The 23,058-nt window shown below is 32.5% G+C and overlaps 1 protein-coding gene across 3 annotated transcripts in view; it reads right to left on the reverse strand.

Moving 5' to 3' along the window:
• The window catches only part of LOC116767136 (protein GDAP2 homolog), a 51,012-nt gene that overhangs the window by 21,039 nt on the left and 6,915 nt on the right, over positions 1–23,058 (reverse strand). For 2 of the 3 annotated variants that reach the window (XM_061521759.1, XM_061521758.1), the window contains exons 2-6: positions 7,826–7,988; positions 7,173–7,315; positions 6,011–6,143; positions 5,189–5,298; positions 4,214–4,447 (exon numbers count right to left, since the gene is read on the reverse strand). In XM_061521759.1, coding sequence (XP_061377743.1) covers positions 4,214–4,447; positions 5,189–5,298; positions 6,011–6,143; positions 7,173–7,315; positions 7,826–7,977 — 772 coding nt within the window. In that variant the 5' untranslated portion in view covers positions 7,978–7,988. Of the gene's footprint in view, positions 1–4,213; positions 4,448–5,188; positions 5,299–6,010; positions 6,144–7,172; positions 7,316–7,825; positions 7,989–14,402; positions 14,488–23,058 lie in introns of those variants that run through there. The other variant, XM_061521757.1, reaches the window with a different exon arrangement.

Genomic DNA, 23,058 nt, shown 5'->3' on the forward strand with positions numbered 1-23,058 from the left:
TTGAATGTCCTTAAAATATCCTAAAATTTTCGCTGTAATCATTGCTTTTTTGTCCGTGGCAGCCACTGCGGTTGAACGTGTATTTATAGGCTTCGCGATTTTCGTTTGTTCATTAAAAATGAATAAAGGGTTTGGATCAAATTTTATGACAAAAAATGAAATAAATTGTAACAAAATATATGAAATTTTAAGAAAGCCTATGGTGAGTCTGCTATGAGCAAAGCGAGAGTTTGGTAAGTAGTGGTACAAGCGTCTCCGACGTTGAAGAGGACGAATGGTCCGGGCGACACAGTACCTTAAGAACCTATGGAAACGATGAGAATGTGATAGAAATATGATGAACGAATGATGGCCGAATGACAATCACGGAACTCGCTGGTGATGGTGGTGTAACGATTGCCCCATGCCATGAAATTTGTGGAATACCACTTCATGGCTTTTGCACCACGATAAGGAACCTGCATTTACTTCTTCTGTTCGTGAGTATTGGCCAAAAACAATTACAATGAATACGTCTCGACATCCGTCAGACATGGCTGTGTGTTACATTTTAATAATCCCAAAATTAAAAAGATTCTTAAAGATCCGTCGTTTCGTGAGTAGGTCACAATAAGGACACACGCTGCAAGAACTAGAGGCTTATGCCATAAATGGAAATTGACGTTTTCCGACGTCAGAAGCAGCGCTGGCGCACGGGTTTCGCTTAGAATGAGGACTATATGGAAGAAGACAACATTAATGTGGACGAATGTATAAATATTTTCGTACCAAAAAACAAATTCCCGTTATTTTTAACGCACTTCGTATAAAAATATATTTTATTGGTTAATTTCACCATACAAATTAAATTATGTATATGTTTGTTTAATTTGTACATAATGTTACAGGAATTATATAGCTGGCTGATACACGCGACGTTGTCCGCTTTGTTTGACACATAACAACGTTTAAGTCTGTCCGAAAAATCACACCACAGAACATAATCTCCTTATAAAATGTCAGTTTATTCAAACTTTAATAGCTTTAATAAATAAATATAACTAATAGCAATTAATTTTAATCTATACGACAGTTTTGTTATTATGAAGAGACGACATATGTCCAGTTTTATTTTTAGCCCCCGACGCAAAAACGACGGTGTGTTATAAGTTTGTGTGTGTGTCTGTCTGAGGCAACGTAGCTCCCAAACGGATGATCCGATTTTAATGCGGTTTTTTTTGTTTGATAGGTATATCCGTCGAGTGTTCTTAGCTATGTTTGGTGGAAGTCTGTTCAGGTCTTCAAGGTCATCAGGTCGTTTGTTAGGTGTGATAGGAATGTCACACGCACAGTTTGCTTGCAAGCATAATTATGTGGGATCTGACATTTGAAATACTAACCTTTTGTCATAATAATTGCGTACTTTTTTGGGTCGGGGGTTTTATAAAATTTTTAATTAATATTTTAAAGAAAGGATCTTTATAGATGTTATTTACGATCAACAACTATACAGATGCATACACTACGACTAGAATAGAAATGAACATATTTTATGGATTTTTTCACAACTGGAGTTGTAATTAGAGATATACGAATTATCATTAACAGAGTTTTGTTTGTGAAAAAAGAGCTAAATATTTTAACGGTCACACCCTAGAGAAGACGTGGTGATTAATGCTCTAATCTTCACCATGATAGAGGACTTTGTTCAGCAGTGGGCTCCGATAGGCTGATGATGATAATGATGATGATGATGATGAGTCAATATACATAAGTAGTGTTATAGTAAGTGTTTAATGTTAGGTGATAGATGAATGTTTAATAATGTCCTTTTTATTGTACCCACGCCCCGCTCTCTTATCTAGTTCCCTCTATCAAAAGGGTCTGGTAGAGATCTCTTTTAAGGGACAAGTTAACCTTTGTGCATCACATTTTATATAACTATTTCTACTCTTGGTCCCTTAATAAATAAATAAATAAATATTAATAATTTTTATTGCTAATTATTTTAATATATTTGTATAATTATATCTAGACTTCCCGTATAATTTAATAATAAATAGTTCTGAACAACCATAGATATGGATGCTGAAAATTTTATACAAAATCAGTGTCTGTTTGTTTGTTCCGGTTAATCTCTGAAACAGCTGGACCGATTTTGGTCGAACTCATCTGACAAATAGCCGATGCCAACAGTAACTCGAGTTAGGCACTTACTTTAAAAATAATTCTTTATCCATATAAAAAAATGAAAACAACCACATCTAGCAGGCACAGCCGAGGGCACAGCTAGCGTCACGCTCCGTACAACTCACCAGTGGGCCTCGTTTTCATTTCAACATGAACTGGTGCGATTTCCATTGCGATTATTTTATTATTACTTATTAGTTCACGACCAGCGATCGTCCGCGCCACGACTGTATCAGGTTATGCGGCAACACGTCGATATACAGCCCGCTATCTGATAAGCCCCGGCGATACTTTGGATATCGTGGTATTTGACATCAGCGGTCATTAGCTGACTAGTTCAAACGAGAAATTTGTTAATTGAATGACTAATAGCAATTGTTAATGACCCGCACCGGCGCGGTGTAGTGTAATGGAAATATAAATTTAACGTCGCCCCGTCCAGAAAGGCTGATTAGGATGAAAAGTGTTCCGAGACAAATAATAAATAAAATAACACACACACACACACGCGCACTCGTGCACACACACACACGCACATACATATGTATATAAGACCCGAGGAAAAAGAAAATGATGATAATACATATACATATATATATATATATGTATATATATACATATATAAATATATATATTTCTTTGTATTTTGGTAATTTCTCGATTGACAGATTTATATCAATATGACGTTATCACCGAGTATTGAAAACATTGATAAGCCTCCGATAAGGAAATGGGGCGAAGTTATCAGATCTATTTGTATCAGAAGCTATGTTATTCTTTATATGGAATAATTGAGACGCAGTTGTTATATGTATTTGGAGTAAAAAAATATGGTTTAATATTAAAAATTTTACAAAAGAGATTAGTATACAATATCAATATATATATAATACTTGTACGATATCTGTTGATTGTACTCCAGGGTGGCTGTCGTAACTAACTCAAGCGGTTCTACGATTTGTCGCACCAAACGAATATTCTGACAGGAATGGTCACCGCTGATGATTGGTTGCCTTGTAGAACTGATCAATTGTTTGAAACAGGGCCGCCTAAGTTTTGAGGGTACTCTGATAAAAACCAAGCGCGAAACACCGCCCGAGTTCAAACCGTCCAGATAGCCAATGGACTCTTCCATGTTTGGAGTTACCAAAGATGTGATCTTATCATCTTAGCACCAAAGAAAAAGAGAGCAGTAGTTTTGATTTCAAGCATGCGTCACACCACCAGTGTTGAGCAAGCACCAACAACCCGACAGTACAAGATCATGACGACCAAACAAAACATGGAGTCGGTTTACTTGACCAAAGCAGCTCAGACTATTCCACTTTGACTAAATATTATTTGCCTTTGACTATATTTTACAGAATATTAGACATGTCTTCCTCAAATGCTTATATCATGGGCTGTAGTAACCGAGCTCGGAAGACTGAGATTCGATTTAAATTCTTGAAAAACTTGGCTCAACAGCTAACAGAACCGCACATGGAACGCCGGGAAAAAAATTACCGCGTTCCGAGAGACATCAAGAACTCTGTTCGCCGTATTTTGCAAATGAAGGAAAATTTACCAAGCACTTCTATTTGCCTAAAACCTTGGAGTTCGTAAAAAATGCTTTACGTGTGATCCGAAAAAGAAACGCAAAACGGCTGACCCTTGTCTCGTGTGTAAAGTACTTATTTGTTTGGAGGGTGAGCAAAAAATGTGTTGTTACTGCCGCGAAAAAATGTAAGCGTTGAGGCATTGACATTTTGTTTAATTTTTTTATCTAGTTTTTTTTTTTAATTCTGTTTTAGTTTATTCAAATTATTAGAATTAAGAATGATGAAGTGAAGAATTTAAGTATTTCAGAATGAAGATCTCATTTTCTTAGTATAGTTATTTTTGGTGCAATCGCGCCTGTGCCGGGTGTGAGCACTGCTTGTTTAAAAGTAATTCAACTCTGACCAACACGGATTCTACATCGGTCTCATTCTATATATATATATGTGTGTGTGTGTGTGTGTGTGTGTGTGTGTGTGTGTGTGTGTGTGTGTGTAATATTTACCGTTATCAGTGTGTGAGTGCGGGTTGTGTATGATCCTGATCCGCCTGTCGTGGTGGCAGGGTTGTCCCTCGGGACCGCCGGCGTCCTTCAGTCTCCAGCGAGCGGCGTCCGCCTCGCGAGCGTCCCGGGGGAAGTAGAGCGGCGCCAGCGCCAACAGCGGGCCGGCCTCCGACGTGCAGCATATGATGACCAGCTGCGGATACTGGTTCAGCTCGAGATAGCGACGGACGGTGCCTGGAATGATACGGGTAGCTGGTGAGAGATAGATAACTGACAGCGATGTGATACGTTTATATTCAGTATATAGTTATTGTATGGATTGCAAAATGATGTTATAATCAGAGATGTTGAGTGTTTTGATCTACAATTCGTAAAATAATTACTATGAACCTGGACTTGCCGGTAAATATAAGTCATGACTGTGAAGCATGTCCATCTTACTACTATGAAGCATGCCCATCTTACTAATATGAAGTATGCCCATCTTACTACTATGAAGCATGCCCATCTTCTTACTATGAAGCATGTCCATCTTAATACTATGAAGCATGTCCATCTTGCTACAATGAAGCATGTCCATCTTACTAATATGAAGTATGCCCATCTTACTACTGTGAAGCATGCCCATCTTCTTACTATGAAGCATGTCCATCTTCTTACAATGAAGCATGTCCATCTTACTACTACGAAGCATGCCCATCTTACTACTATGAAGCATGCCCATCTTACTACTATGAAGCATGTCCATCTTACTACTAAGAATCATGTTTATCTTACTACTATGAAGCATGCCCATCTTACTACTATGAAGCATGTCCATCTTACTACTAAGAATCATGTTTATCTTACTACTATGAAGCATGCCCATCTTACTACTATGAAGCATGTCCATCTTACTACTAAGAATCATGTTTATCTTACTACTATGAATCGTGCCCTGCACATGACTATTTAGTATAAAGCAGATATACTAACGGAGCGCGGTGTGTGCGGAGAGATCTGGCGGGAAGTTCTTCCTAGGCGAGGCGATGGTACACAATGCTAGAGAACGAGCGCCCAGCTCACGGGCGCGATGTAACACGTTCCTGGATAATGATAGATAAATAAATATAATCTATTATACGAGTATATAGTGACAGGAATATTATATATATATATACTGTCTATACAACCCTTGGGTCACTTATTATCGAGGTTTTCAGTATCTTTAGAACAATTTTAGATTTCTTGAACTATATACAGATGGATATATATTTTTCCTTCATAATCTACGCTGGTACAAACATGTGAGGAAACAATCAAAAAACTCAACACTACAGTTTTGATGATATTCAGCATTGAAGGAAGAATTTGTTATGAAAATTTAATATTCTAATATCAATTTACGAATTTGTGAACATTGTACTTGCACAAGTTATTCAAAAACTTGTGCAAGTAGAACTCCCAACTTCTTCAATATAGCGTTTGCCAAACTTTACATGAACGTTTTGGTGATTTGCATTTCGCGCAAGTTACAGTATTGTTTTAGACATCAGATTTACTTGTTATTTTTTTATTTTAGACTACAAATTGTCGACTTTTCGCCTGCTGTAAGGGAACCGAAACGTCGATGTTATATAGTTATAAAATGATAAAAAACGCGAAGTATCAAAAAAAACTTAATTTACTTAGCTTACATTATTAAGGAAACATTAATGTTGTAATATAGACAAACTAAAGCATATATTATATATATATATATATATATATATGTGTATATATATATATAAATATATATGTATGTATGTATGTGAATACTTGTAACAGTTATGCAGCGAGCTCTCGGCGGCTGTGTGATACTTGTCCACGTATTTGGGGCTGACGGTGTGTATGATGTGTCTGCAGGAGAGAGCGAACCCGCTCGTCACCACCACCTCGCCCGTCCTGCACTCTGAAAGAACACGTATCAAACAAAATTTATTTTGTTATCTATATACACTGGATTTGGGCTTCGACCGCCCCTGCTTATAGTTGGTCTCCCACCTTAGAAACATCGACGGTCTCAGCACTTAATTCAAACACATTAAGTATAGAATTGTAAAATATATTTTTAGGTATATAAAACTAAATGACATGCAGTCTGGGTCATTTTTTTTAAATAATTGTCTTAAGTCACTTCCAACGAGGTCGCGTTAAACGTTAAAACTGTGGGGGGGGGGATAAAGAGAGACAGAGCGAGAGGGAATGCGTGGCGTTTAACCGCATGCGTGCAATCAATTGTGACTCGTAAGTAATGATAATAAAGGTTTTATTAAAGAAACATAAAAAAATTCAATAAAATCAATTTATAATATATTTATATATATATCCCGTTCGTGAGTTCTCGTAAAACAAACACACAAAAAGTATAGCGCTCCAAGAGAGTAAAATGAAGTTACACATGAACAAAGTCAGGGGCGAAACATAAATACAAAGAACAGAGGAATTATACAAACATTATGTGATGAAAAGCTTAACAAGCGAGTAACGTGAGGGGGATCGTGACGTGTCCAGAACACTGTTCTTCAGCTAGACTCAGTTAGGACCCGTTTTAGATATGAAGCACTCAAGAAATAAAATTATTTAAACATATTCATTCATAGCTAAGAAGTGGCGATGAGATGAGTTTTTTATATATATATATGTATTTATATTATCTACACATTATTTATAATGTATAGTAAATTTAGATAAAGTTATAATTGTCACAGAATGACACATTATTTATCACTTTTATATAACATCTTGGAGAGTGTTATACTATTTGGTAAAAATAACAAAATTATATTACAAATTGCCTTAACCTAAACTCAAAATAGAGTTATTAATTTATCACATTGTCTAGTCACTAGTGTTATATATGACCGGTCGTTATATACAATGGCTGTTTAATCGCTATGACTGTAACATATATATATGAAGCTTGGTGTCTCACACTAACCGAGGCCTCTAGTGATGATCTCCTCTTTCAGGTCCGGCCCCGCGACCTGCATTATCCTCTCACTGACCGAGTTACATTCCGTGAGCGTCTCGTCTGTTGTATTCGTGATCGCGTCCACCTCTAACGTTGATATGTCACCCTGCCTGGAATTAATTTCATCGAAAATCATTCAAATCAGATGTTTTTAGTGACACGTTATTTCAATTTCTCTGGTACTAAAGGTTTTTTATTATTTTATAACTACATTATCCCGAAATTCGGTTCTTAGTGACACTCTCATCTCGGGTGCCCGTGATCACGGTTGCTGTAGAGTGTAGAGTAACCGAAACGTCGGGAGTATGCAGTTATAGAATAAACAATGCGTAGTAACCGAAAAACTGATTCTCATTTAAATGATGACTACACGCGAACAGTTTAGATGTCATGTTTAAAAGGATGTATTCACATTTTTACTGTTCGTAGTTTTTATGAAATACTTAACGGGTGGTTATATAATAAATAAAATATATAGAGTAAGATGACAACGTAAAAATTTCTTAATAACTATGAACGATGCCGCACTATATTGGCTGTTATATAGAATTATGTGAGACTAATTGAAATAATCAAAATTTTATTTGTTTATAAAGATTAAGCTCATGTTTTATTCCTACCAGATCGCTAGTCGTTGGTTAATATGTTCGTCGTAGGGGAAGACGGGGCTAGCGTGAAGGGGCTTCGCCCTCGCCGCATAGTCGGTGAGGGGCGCGGGCGTCGTCTGCGACCAGCGCTGTACGCCCGTCGCGACACTCGCCGGCGCGCGCATAACGCTACACTCTGAAATATATATACACATATACATATTTAAACACACATACATACATACACACACGCACATATATACATATATATACACTTGTTGGTACTTTAAATTAAAGTAGTCCATTACCAACAATGTGAATGAACTAACCAGAGACGATTTGTAGTTTTGTAATCAATATCCAAACGTTGATTTAATATAATTAGAAAATATGTGTGAATGAAAATTTGAACACTCTGTATTTCGTGTGAGACTCGTGGCAAGGGTGCTGAAGTCTTAAATACCTGATATTAAAATGTTTTATACGTTTCTTTAAAAAAAATTATAAAGAGTTTTGTTCCTCAATTTATTTTTCTCTCGCATGAAGTGAAGTTAATCACTGACATAATATGTATTTTTTTGTTAAATCAATGATGAAAAACTATATCATTACAATCAATAATATCCATTGTTTAAGTCGGATAAAGAATCTATTTTTTTTGTTATATAAGATTTCCGCTTTGTGTAAATCATGATTGAGAAATGTTGGCATTCAATAATACCGATGATTGTAGAGGTGAAATAAATATAAATATATTGAGTTGTATGTGTGTGTGTGTGTGTGTGTGTGTGTGTGTGTGTGTGTGTGTGTGTGTGTGTGTGTGTGTGTGCGTGTGCGTGTGTGTGTGTGCGTGTGTGTGTGTGTGTGTGTGTGCGTGTGTGTGTGCGTGTGTGTGTGTGTGTGTGTGCGTGTGTGTGTGTGTGTGTGTGTGTGTGTGTGCGTGTGTGAGTGTGCGCACGTGTAATTGTAGTAAATCTTCTTAATATCATAAAAATAAAAACGTGTCAAGGAACCAAATATATATATATATGTATATTGTCAGGAAATATACTACTATACCTTAATGTACAAATGAATTAAGAATCATTTAAATATAACTATGAACTCGTACCGATTATGATACTTGTAATAAAAAAAATGTATTGAAACATAATGATATAATACGTAGTACAAAAGTTGTTTTTTGTGAGCATTTATACTTGTTTTATTCCTGTCTTGTTTTATTCTAAACGTTTTACGTGAACGAAGGTTCAGTCTCGGAAACTTTCCTGAATCATTTACGTATGTACATCTCGTATCATTTCAAAGCTTTCCTTATTACCAATTTAAGAATTAATAATATTACTTCAATATAACTAACCATTTATTAAAGTCAATCTGACGGCATACATAAATTTTTCGCTTTTCGATTCAAAATGACTTTTTACGAATTTCAATCAGCTGTTTTCCAAAATCACATAATGACGTAAAAAATAAATATATTTTTGCGAAGTTAAATTAATATCTTCTGTGTTTTCAAAACACAATTTTTTTTTACTGATGACGTCATTGTACACTTACTACTATTTTAGACGATCCTACAATACATCATTAAAACGTTTTTTGAATGTGTTATGATTACAAGATTAGATTAAGTGTCTGTCTCCATTTATATGTATATCTCATAAAATTTTGTATTAATATTCATAACTACTATAAAATTAACTCTTTAAACCGGTATTAAAAACAGTTAAATAGGTAATATTTCATCCGGATACCGTTATTTTATAGATATTTTAAATTAAAATATTCATATTTAAAATAGTAATCTAACAATGTATTTACATTTCGCATTTTAAAAGTTTGTTATACTTTTAAGGTATGTTACAAAAAACAATTATATTAACAGCAGGAACATTAAAAAAAATGTTTAAATATTTTGGAATATCGTCGGAGCAAGCCGGTCGTCCGAAAATCACGAGGAACGTATGATAACCTCGAATTGTCTACGGAACTATAATTAAATGATTTATATCACGCACAGTGCTATAAATTATTTACTGCAATTAAAATACCGCGAGCTATCAGTAGCTATTTACAAGAGCAAAGTGTAGTGGAACATGACATGCCCCGGAAGCTTTGGGAAATAGCTCCGAAACACAATGCTCCTGTGTCTGGAGAGTGTTCCGATGCACATGGCACTGTTGATTTCTTTTCAATTAATTGAGTACAATGATTTAAAAATATATTTTTTTTTTGTCAGATCACGCGAATCCCTCTAGATAATCGTCAAATTATAAGATATTACGTTTAGAACATAAAGATGAACCATATATATCTTAATCTGACGCGCTCGAGTATTTCAAAATGGAGAATTTTTTTTACACATTATGAAAATGGCCGCCAGTTTGTGTCACATCAAAATCGTCATATAAGTGAATGAGAGCTTTTTATGTGGTGCACTTAACACTCCCTTAGAAAATCTGACGCACTAGATAAATTTTTTTTTCATTTTCAACCCTTACACACAACCACCCGCATCATGCAGACGATCAGATAAACATACGTACATTAATAAAAATACGTAGAGCAATAATGCTATCAATATCTGACGCGCTCGTGTCCATGTACCATTTTTTATTACATATTTAAAAATCTATAGCCGCTTCCCCCACCGATGAAAAGCTATACGTCATATAAAATTTTTCCTTCTTATCATCTAAGCCTTTCAAACCCAATAGTTCTCTATGACGCCCGAGTAAATCCCCGTTTAGCATCGTGGGCTCCCCTACTATTGTTATTAGCTCTGACACCAACAATTAGACCACTGTTAAATGAACTAAAAGCATTAAAAAAAACTTAACAAAAACTTAAAAACCACAAATATTAAATTGGTTTTCTGACATCGAGATATTTTATTATTTCGGTCATCGTCTATCTATGACAATGGTAGTATCGAACTGTTCTTCATTGTAACAACCGTATTGATTTATATAAACGTGACGTAAATAATAATTTATAATTACACTTATCATTGACCTACCGATGGTCATTTATTTCCTTTGCCCTTACAACGGGTTTCCACGTCGAACTCAATACGAACAGTCTTATGGTATTCATACATATAGCCTACGTTGACACTATTATGTTCGATTTACGAAGGAAATACTTGAAATCTTCCGTATGTCGTTAGACGCTGTTGTGTTAACGAACGGTAGTGTCACCGGTCTTAAATTTTCTATTAAAATAAATATAATATATAATACCTTTTACATTTTCGTGAATTCTTTATACTTTAATTAGGTTATATAATATATAATGAAACAGAAATACCGCTTTGAATATTGAATACACTGACGTTTTAATGTTGCTATTAAAATGACATCAACAATCTAAACAAAAAAAACTTTTGTAGTCGAACGTATTTTTCTGCTTTGAAATATATATACGGATAATTGATAAGTTACTTACATTAATAATACTACGAGTATGTACAATACACAAGCATATTATACTTTATTGTATTAAAAATATTAAGATAAATATTTAATAAATAAGAATAAGTATAGTAAAAACTTTAAATAACCTTTAATTCATATTTCCGTCACTAATTTGAACTGATTCCGTAACTGAATGAAGTTAAAGGTCGTCTTGTGTAATAAAGACATTGATAGATTAATCCAATATTAGAAAAAAATATGGCTCTTGAAGCGATATCTTAAAATAAAAAAATATAATTATTTTTTTATCACAGCTCTATAATTATATATAAAAAAATACTATTTTTTAAATTTAGTAACATATACGATCTGTCCCGAAAAGTTAAATAAAAATGTTAGAATAAAAAAAAAAACATGAATATTATGTTTGAAAATAATTTATCTACATAATACTTATATGTAATAAAAAATATTCTATAACGAGACAATAGTAACTTGCGACATATAGTAATCCAATTAACCTAGATTTTAAATGCATAGCACGAGAGAAACAGGGATGAAGTGAAACTAGTAAATGCAACTGGGGCATTCGTGACGTAGTCGGGCAGGATGTGAGAGAGAGATAGGAGATGAGCTAGAGAGGGACGGAGAAGTCATTGAAAAGACACTTCGGATAAAATAAATGATATATATTTTTTGCTCGCGACTTCATCCACGCGAACTTGGGAATTGGGTTAAGAGAAATTATTGTGTATTAATACAAATATATAGTAATGAAGCCACAGCGACATCTATAGTCTGTGTAGTAATTCATACAAAATAAAACTTTGATGCCGTGATCTAAAGGCATCTACACGGAAATCGAGAATAAATTTTAGCCTATGTCTTATTCTGACGTTTCAATTACCTTACTGTAAACTGTCATAAATATCTGTCAATTTTTTTTTTTCTGGAATAAGCAACATATATCTAATAACCTCATAAACTTTCGCATTGATTATTTCTAATGGCATGTTATAAATTAGTATAAAAAGTTAATAATTTTAAACGTTTGTTTGATATAATCAAGGCAAAGGCAAACAACATAGGACCTTATCTGCGTATAAATCATACAACTGCGAACGATAATCTTTGATCCGACAAATATTAATTATAAATGATATTAACATTCATAATTTTAACTAATAATTTATAAATGAAATTAATATTTTCAGATTACTACTATTTTTTTTATTATTTTAAACTATTTGGAGTAACCCTGATCACGGGCGGACGAGATGAAAATGTCATAATAATTTATAAGATAAAATGAATCATTTGTTCATAACATTTAGACAAAATATTAGAATACAATGGAATCAATCTACACGTACGAAATAATGAAGAAAATTTATAAGAGAAAAGCAACACAACATAACATCTCTAAAATATGATGATACGTCAAAAAATAGCATTAATTTTATCTAAAGAACAAAAAGATTAACCTCCTTATTTGCTGCAAAAAGTATTAATATAAAAAAAACTACGAATTTAAAGGTCTTATTAACGTTTCAATAAAATAATATCTTTAGCGATTCTGTCTGTCTGTTGGTCGAGTCAGTGATAGTTTTTTGTTTAAGAATACTCCGCTGACATTCAAAGCAATATTTTTTTAATTTCTGGCAATGGTTATGTTAGTTCTTAACTGTATAATTGGCCTAAACATATCTAACATTTTGAGTATGATTGCAGTAAAACTTTGTAAATAATAATGAGTTTGTAATCGAATTTGCACAGGTGAAATCACAGGGCACAACTAGTACCTTATGTAGGTCACAGCAAACAACACTTTAAATGGATATTAGGAATATACATAAATTTAATTTTAAACACAAATGTACCTTAACATTAAATGAGTAACAGAAAGAGGTACAGATATTTTTTAATTGCAGTCTTATGAAAAATACAGAGGAAAATATTTAAAAAAACCTTACATTGAATATAAACGTGTATTTTCTAAAAGTTATTTAAAATTTTCTTTATCGCATCACTAATTATTTTAAGTGTAAACATAACATTAGTCACAGTGTAGCGAGACCGCTTATTTAAGTACTTGCTTCAACACTACACGTGCTGTACGGACGTCAATTTATACAAATAAAGAAATGTTTAGCACAGAGCCATTTATAATGAACATTATGCGACTTCAACGAACACAATTAACGTCGAATAAATTTATAACCAAGCGAAGTTGCAGTAAAATGTTAGTTAAAATTTATTTGATAAGAATTTATGTACGTTTCTGTTTTAAAACTAATCACTTTAGTGCTTCATTAGTTTGATTGGAGCTTTTTATTTTTTATGTAAATAAAGTTCCATTGACACTAATACACAGACATCATGTCTCCAACAATTTCATTAAAAGTACTTCGACTAATAAATTGTATGGAAATTCGACTTCGGGGGAATATAAGCTGTAATGGCAATGACGCGAAGGCCGCAATTTATGTATTCGTTTAAAGTAGATTTTAGGTTCAAATGGAGATTTAAATATTATACACTTCTTTGTTTTTAGATATATATCTATTGTAAGTGGAGTTAAAGTAGTTACTATATTGCGGTAGGTCTAGTGAGAAATAGAATTGATGAATGTGTTTAAATATATATATATATATACATAGTTAGTAACCAACCGGCAGCGACATCTATTGTCTGTTTCACGTGACTTCACACGCAATAGTTGTATTAGACTAGTGTTAAGCCTCTTTCCTGTTGGAACTTCACGGAATTTCCCGTAAAATTATAACCTGTACCCCATTCTGATGTGTGATCTATATTATTGTATAGTCTTATTATATTCCATACAGGAGTTTTTGCGTGAAACAGTAACAAACAATCACACACACACAATCAACTATATAAAACTATACAGGCAATAACATGATTGCAATTAGGATATCTCATTTATATTATAAATGGAGTATAAAACGTTGCATAAACCTTTCTGCAATTTCCTTTATTGCTTTTATCTTTTTATTTGTTATTGGCTTATTCAAGGAAATGGAAATATTGAAATTGCAATTTATGTTAACTCTGCAATATTGTATTTTTTTTCAGTCAATAAAAACAATAATATAACAATAATACTGTAACTGAAAAGGTATTAAAGCTTTAAAATTATTAAGGTAATATAAATGTAAAAACCATCATACCTAATACAGTCATCGTTAGTCCCAGTTAGCACACAATGTAACAAATCAAATATTTATGGGCACGTCTGCACTGTGCCAGTGTCCGTGTACAAGTGACCTCGTGCGGGTGTTTCAACCCCCGGAGTGGGGGGATGAAGGCCGTGACGTCACACGGTCGACGAACCCCGGAAGTGGGTCATGGTATCGCTGGTCGATGTCAGCTTTGGAAGCATTTCCCGATGTTCGATTACGTAATAAATATTTACAAGGTAACGTTTGTAAAGTAAAAATGAAAAAAAATTGAGTATGAATTTAAAAAATAATCTGTCACATATGACCTTGAGATAATCATCTTCATGGGGATGTTTGATGTGAAATCTTTGAATATATGTCCGTTTCAATTCTCAGCAAATACATCAGAACTCTTTATTTGGCGTTTAACGTGAAGCTTGCACAACAGACAGCTTGCGTTATATTTTACAGGTACACAAGTTTTTAAACGCAATATTTCTTATCAGTTTTCTATTTAGATTCCTGCTCAACTGATTCGTATGAAGACATGCAATTTAGCGTGTATATCTTCTTAATATTCACATTTGCGGAAAGTTTAGTTTTACTTCAACGTAACGAACAGACAATGTATATATATATAAGTACAATATATATCATATTCTGTATTGCCTAATACCTCTAGCTAGGTGTCCGACACCTATTACATATGCAATGAACAAACAACAAGTTATACTCAAGTCACTAGGGAGAGCCGCGTCACCTGGTGGCTAGGTTAACTAAGATGTTTGCTACATTCAATTCTGAAACCATTATTTAGTTCACAGTAAGAACTTGGATGCCATGACAGACACCACCAAGTCTGGTCGAAATTTCTCGAGAAGAACGAAATTATTATATATACTCGGTATGGCTTAGCCTATAATTTGGTGCCACTTGAATCTAGAACGCAATAATATTGTTAGCGCTCATTTATTGTGTAGCGAGTACAATGTCTGATAGAGCGTTTATTATTTCAGTCCTAGAATATTTTGTGCGAAAGTTGAAACATAAACTTATATACGTAATTTGGTTTTGAGCCAACACGAATTATCTTTGGATAATTTGCCCGTCGTGGCCTCATTTACAGATATGCTACATAAGACATAAACAAGTCACGAACAATAAGGCATTATTGCTGTAAACAAAACGACAATGGATGGCTTTAATGGATAATCCTTTTCCACAAAGACTAGTATAATCATTTGTTTGCTATTTGTTAATTGCTTTGAATAGACAAGGTCTTGCGCATACGAGTACCTATCAATATACATATGACATTATTATTATATTTTCAATAAATAAGGCTATTTTTTGGCGTAACCGCATTTAATACGACTATATATCTTATATACTATGATTAAAATTCTTAAAAAGATTTCCCCAACACATTGTATAAACTAATCGATAGGTTGGGTAAGAAAATTAACAGCCTATGTTATAATCCAAAGATATAGTTTCATTTTTAACGGGGCAACAAAATTGCATCTTTATTTAACAATCATCGCTGTTTTATAACTGAATAATAAAAGTACAACTAATTCACCTTTGTCTATTTTGTTGAAAAACGCGAAAACGATTCAGAGACAAAGGCTTTTATTCATTTAGAGGTCATTCACCCACCTCGTCGTTACCTATATCGCAATCTGTGTGAGCGGAAGTATAAAGAGAAAACTATAATAAATTATAGCAGAAAATTCTATTTTTATTCTAAATTTGAATGGACTTTAATATTTTCCTCACAATTCCTTGGAATCACAGCGTATTTCGGTCACGTAACGGTTGAGGTGAGTCTAGACCATAATAACTACAATGAAAGACTGAATTACTTTCCAATAACGCTCCAGGGATTCTATAGTAATTAGTAAATTGAATATCGTAATGCTTCTGTGTAGCTAACAGTCACAGTTACTACTGTGTGACCCGACATTTCTGGTTTAAAAACTATGTACCTCTATATAATTTATACATGTACATCACTACAGTATAGTTGTAGAAGTTTGTTAGGGAAGAATTCAATCTTAAAGACTCAAAAAAAAACTTATCAAATGCCCTTATGGAAGGTTTTAGGGGTGTGACTGAGCCAATCGTTAAGGTGCTTTCTTTCGATTATTAAATATCATATATTTTAGGCGTTTGGTTAAAACCAAAAGAATCGGAAGATAGAATTTTAGAAGCTGCTTCATCTTTTTTTCATCTTATAACTGTCTAATCTACGCTATTCTTAACAATATATTTTTTGTATACAAAAAAGACTGTTTGAAAGTTCAATTAAGAAAATCATTTTCAATATTCGTTATAAAGTTACACTTGTTCTTATTGTCAATAATATTACTTTTTAAACCTATATATCTTATAAATTCCCGCTTAATAGCGTAGTCATATAAAACTAGACAAATAAAGCCGTATATGACTATATACTAAATAATTATCATTGGAATATTTTTTCTATGAACACCTTATCTGGACACAAAAAGGGGATAAAATTTGATTTGTTTTATTACTGGAATATTATAGATTATAGTGTATAGAGCTATATTTGACAAACCGGCGATTCCTTTGTCTTAAACCTCACATCTTTCACAATATTCTTATCTGCAGCGAGAAGATGCAACACTTAACTGAATAGGCCCTCATCTGAACGCCGGGTTTGAATTTTCAAACGAGCTCATTCAACACACTTCTTAACCCATTTCACGAGGCATTGTATTTTAAACATCGTTTTGAATAAAGCCTTCTTTGTTCAAGAACGGCTGAATACACCCTTGAATATGAAATTTTAAATAATTCATAGAATTCATAATCAATACCTTGTTATATAATTTTATATAATACAGGCCTTGTATTTAATTATAAGACTGGCTTCTCGACGTAGTTGGTACATTGAAAAAAAAAGTATTTGTTTATGCACAAAAATGCATGAATATGATAGAAATCTATGATATCTTATGAGAGAGATAATAATGTGTTTTTACAGTTAAAGAGCGATTAATTTTATTAAATAGATACATCTCATGTTAATAATGTCGGAAGAAAACCGTTACTGTATTATCAAGATTTCTCTATTAACTGACAAGAAATCGTTGTTAGTGAAAAATTAAAAAAAAAAACATTTAAAATAACTCACAACTTCTAACTCGCTGTAAACATACAATGTCGCGTGATGAACTCTATTTACGATAAACTTTATGCTTATTTAGATTATTGCTTATCATATCATATCATATCATAAGGAATATATTATTATTACTTTTTTATGGACGATTAAGTATCATAAAGGCTTTGTTCTGATGGAAAATCTATTTATTTCAATTCAATTACTATGACGCTTCTAAACAACGGTAACAATATTTATAAAATAAAGAATTTAAACGTTCTAGATTTTTTTTTTTTGAATTCCGATAACACTCATACATAATTAACTTACTTATATATATATATATATATATATATATGGGTGTGTGTGTGTGTGTGTACGTTTTTTACTATTTTATATGTACCTAAATGATTCTGAGTTTCGGTTCCTTTACAGCAACCGTGATCACTGGCGGACGAGATGAAACTTTCGTCTGAATACAAAAAACTTCGTATAATTCCTAATAATTATCGCTGTCATATGCACGTCACCGGATTATATGAACTATTCAACACCTAAACGTGTTGATTTTATTTAATGACTTAACCCCATGAATAGTCAACTAAATTTGAGAGTAAAAGTGAGATAAATGTCTTTAGTTGAAATAAAAAAATTCTCTCCTACCACGATTTTCGCCCTGCCACCACCTCCAATTCCGTAAAATCAAATCTAAAAATTCCTACTCCGCTTTCGGTTTCGATAAAATTACCTCCGTTACATCCCTGGATTTTATGATTCAGTGACATTTCATATGCTTGTTAATTTAACTTCCAAATAACCTTGAATAATTAATTTATGTATCTTAAAAAAATTCCACTGTCATGTTGATATAAATGTTGCAGGTTTTAAGAATGCATGCTCCTTTTTGTGGAATCTTAGTCTCTTAATAGATTCTACTTTTCTCACTCTTTTTAAGATGATTTATATTTCTTTATACACACCTTTTAGAGCTATTGTTACGAAGGTCAAATATTTTATAAGTTTCGACAACATTCATTTTTATTGCATATTCAAATTGTATGTTTGTACGGACGGATGTATGCAGGTTCGTAATTCGTTAATTCGTACAAAGAAGCTAATTTAAATTAAATTAAACTGACTATCACATGTTTACCTCGTCACGGAGCGTTACCAGATCATTCATTAATTTTATCCCACTGTAGCACTAACGTAGATTATTGAATGAGAAACGCGAAACGCATCGTATGTAGTATGACGATGCAGACTCGTACTAAGCATAATTAATTGCAAACTAATAATTAATATACCTATAATGAATAAAATAATTCGCGCGAAGCATTTGATAATTTATTGTTTATTTAAATAAATTAATATTTTAAGGATGACTAAAGAAACAAAACTATTCCTCAATTTGCATAACTACCTACTGGTGAGTCATCTGTTGAAATGTGAATCTAAATGTAGTTGAAATTAAGTCTTACAACAGTAATAAAATGTCTGATGGCTGTTTTGAACAAATATAGCTTCCATATAAAACTATTCATAATTCCAACCAACCTCTTAGAAAATACATTCAAATACCTGTCATGTAATTATTTAATTTATATAAAGACTGTGGGAAATGGTGCATGGGTTTCATCTGTTTTAAATAAATTAAAATATTTAATATATTAATTTTACGTTACCTAACAGTTTGTTGTGTTTGAAATGGCTTACTTGTACAATATATGTGTATGTGCGTGAACAATTTTGTCACATTAATACAGAGAAGGATATTTAATTACCTTTGATCTATCCATCTTAACATAATATCAAACTATGATATCGAGATCTGAAAAACATTTTTTTATTGAGTTGTTAAGGTTTCCGCTTAGGAAAAGTAACTTTGGCATAGACCAGTTCTTACAAAAATACGATAAAAAAAAATTAACTGACGAAATCCAAATCTATATTAAAATCAACTTTTTTATCAAGTTGGTTAAAGTTTTAAATGAAAAGGTAACCGCTTACAGAACTGTTTAGATGTTACATTACTGACATTAAGAAGAATAGTTCTGATTTAATGAACAAACATACATACATACACACAGATTGACTCTTACTGGCCTAACGTTTATGATATCATTGCCCGCATGAGGAGACCTATTGACGTAAGACATAAAATGAGATTTATAATACATATAGCAATAAAAAAACACTACCTTGAAATTGTGAATAGTTGTCTTAAAGACTTTAAAAATATAGCAATGGCTTTATATACTAGTATATACTTAATGCATTATATTGTTATACATGTTTTGCCTTCCGACGCGACCTCCAATCCCATTATAATGGGTATAAGGTATTGCAATGTGTCAACGTAGCCATTTAAGGATTGATAAATTGTACCAGGTATAAGTTGTTGAGAAATTACCAGAAGTAATCTATTAAATATTTAATACGCGAGAAGTTTACATTAAAATTTTAAGCACAATTTGTTAATGACGTTTGTAGAGAATGAATTAATCGCTTTAAAACCTAACAGAAGTTAAAAATAATATGTAAAAACACGAATATACCTTTAATATAACTTGTTTATTATAACTTTATATGTATACATATTTATTCGGGTAATAGATTTTCATAACAATAGGAGATATTACGTAATATTAAATATTATACGATTTAGTTCCACTACGTTAAGATGTCTCTCAAAAAGTTATAAAGAAATTTGGAAACTTTTCTCATATTAATTGCATCGCTAAATTTAAAAACGAACATTGATTTGTAAGAAAATTATATATGAATATATGAGCATTTACTATTAAAAAAAAAACCTACCAGATAATCGAACGTCCAAAACGATACGTTGTAAGTATAACAAAGACTATAAAAGTAATTTAGTTAATTCTCTAAATCCGTAATAAAATTTCGTCCAATCAAATAAGTGACGTCACTAAGTCATATTAAGTTGATATGCGTGTTTAGTGCGGGGCTTCGCTCGGGGATGACGAAGCCTTCGAGTGCCTATCCTATTTCTAGCTACGTCCGTCACCATCTCATCATAGAGCAGTCAAGGTGACAGACGTTTGAGCTATTTATGTAGTACTGTTAAGTACATTACAATTGACAAAAAATTTCTTTGATATCTAAAACATTTAAGGTTATTTTAATTCACTTTAAAAATATATATATGTATAAAAAATTCAACACGTGTGCCTGTCTGTTCGTTACAGGTTTTGTTCGAAACAGCTGGACGGATTTTTAATGGGATTTAAAAGTAGATACACTTTAATGCAAGCAAGAAAATGAATAGTGCTCAAAATATTTGACCAGACAAAGTCGGTTCCATTATGATAAGTAGTTCAAATGATATATTCACATACAAAGCAACAAAGCAACCATCAACCAATCAAGTATTACGACTTTAATTTACAATGATTGCTTCATTTCAACAATACTTTTGTCCCGTCAACTTACCACAAGTATTTTTTATTTTACAAACTAAATACGGACAGTTTTCAGTATTTCATTATTAAATCTACGTTGATACTATCGTGTATGAAGCATTAATGAGAAACTCAAAACTCGCCGTTCGTTGTTTGATCGAGCAAACTTTTGGTAAGCGTATTTCTGTCCATGGTTCATTGCCAGTGCATAAACTACGTCATCTCCATACCACTTATCGGCCAACTGCTACCTGGTTAACATTTATTTGTAAACCCAATTCAACATAAGTCTATTTAAAATCTGACTCAACCATAATAGCTACTGGATTAATTTTTATATCTTTTTTGTATGCTTTTGAAAATATAAACAAAACCGAGACTCGCAAAGAATGATCAAATATGTTATTTTATTAGCTCTAATGCGTTTAAACTGAATGTCTCGGAGTCTAAGTCTTTAGTAGATAGCACTATCTTAATGCTCGAACGAGGATAAGGCTTAAGTAAACTAGACGTGTTAGTAAATAAGGGAATTATCTTAACACTATATATATTCGATAGTTTTGATAAATATCTGAGTTATAATAACGATACGCTTACCAAATGTTTCAAACGTCACACTTAAAACGGAGAGTTTAGTTGTTCGTTCTTACACAATCACACGGTATATATATATTACTATGTATTAATGTAGGTTACTGAATAAAAACGACGAGCACTTCGTATTCAGAAGCAAACTCGTGCATAATATATAGTTGTACGATACTAAATATTTTTAATATTATCAGGCAAAGCCGTAGAACATTGCAAGTGTTACCTATTGAAAGAAAAGTAAGAAGTTTATAATGTTTTAATGACTTTTCATTCATCTATAATGAGGTACCTACTTCTAGTTAAAGGAAAATATATGATTGAATTGTCTTTACAATCTAATTGTCGTACCAAAACAAAGCTAGTTGAAAAATACATTTAAATGTACTTCAGAATTCAGTATTATCTGTCATATTATGTAAGCCTATTAATGTATGTAAATATCTTGGTGTTAATAGTTATGAAAAAAAACATGATTTTCAGTTCGTCAATAAATTTGAATTTCATTCGTACAAAATACTAAACTTGAGTGAAACCCTGTTCACATATTATGTTCTACAAAAACTTTTTAGCTGTAAGATTTTTAGAAAATATTATTAATAGATGATAAAAATATGTTACACTATAAATCTATTATGAAAGACAAGGGAAAAGACCCAATACTAGGAGAAATTTACTTAGTGTATTCAATTCTGTCATTTGATTTCATAATTTAATAGTTATTAGAGATGAAACGGATATCCGGTAAAGTAATTTTTTTTAAACTAACAAGAACGAGTTTGTTCGCTCAATTCCATGGATTAAAAAATGCGTCCAAAAAAATACATATTGAGTAATTTTAAATGTCAGGCGAGATATACCTAGTTGTTTTTAGTCCAATATAAATAAGAACTATCACAAAGTAGTGTCTATAATTAAACTATTTTATTTTATATCACTAGCGTTTGTATCAGTGCATATACTCTTAATGAATTATCATCCGCACTCATTGTTCAGTCAATTGTTTTTTCGCTATTTGATCATTATTCTTGAAACCTTCACTCATTCATTCACAATTTCATTCGTATCATTCCAACCCATTCGAAGAATATGTTAACCCAAAGACTGAAACATTAGACTATATCTATTTAGTGTATTTATACACACGGAGCATTGACATTTTTACATATAATATAAATTTACACACATCCAAGACTATAATTACTTATTGCTTAATAAAAACTTCTTTGAATTCTTTACATTTCTTCTTCATAACGGTATTTAATAAAAAAATACTTATCCTCAGTACATAACAGTATCCAACTGCTAGTTATTCCACAGAGATCCTGACTGCCCATAAAAGGCTATTGGCCACATCCGTCCATCGACATGCATTCTGATTAGAACTGCCGTCAATGACTCCAAGAGGACGAATTGGTAACTGTTATAGCTATGAATATAAACGCCTTAATTTACTCATCTGTTACAAAGCGATGAAAGTAGAGCACTGTAGTGTACCTTATAGTGAGTATTCGAA

This window comes from Danaus plexippus, chromosome 10 (genome assembly GCF_018135715.1).
Source record: "Danaus plexippus chromosome 10, MEX_DaPlex, whole genome shotgun sequence".
Lineage (NCBI taxonomy): Eukaryota > Metazoa > Arthropoda > Insecta > Lepidoptera > Nymphalidae > Danaus > Danaus plexippus.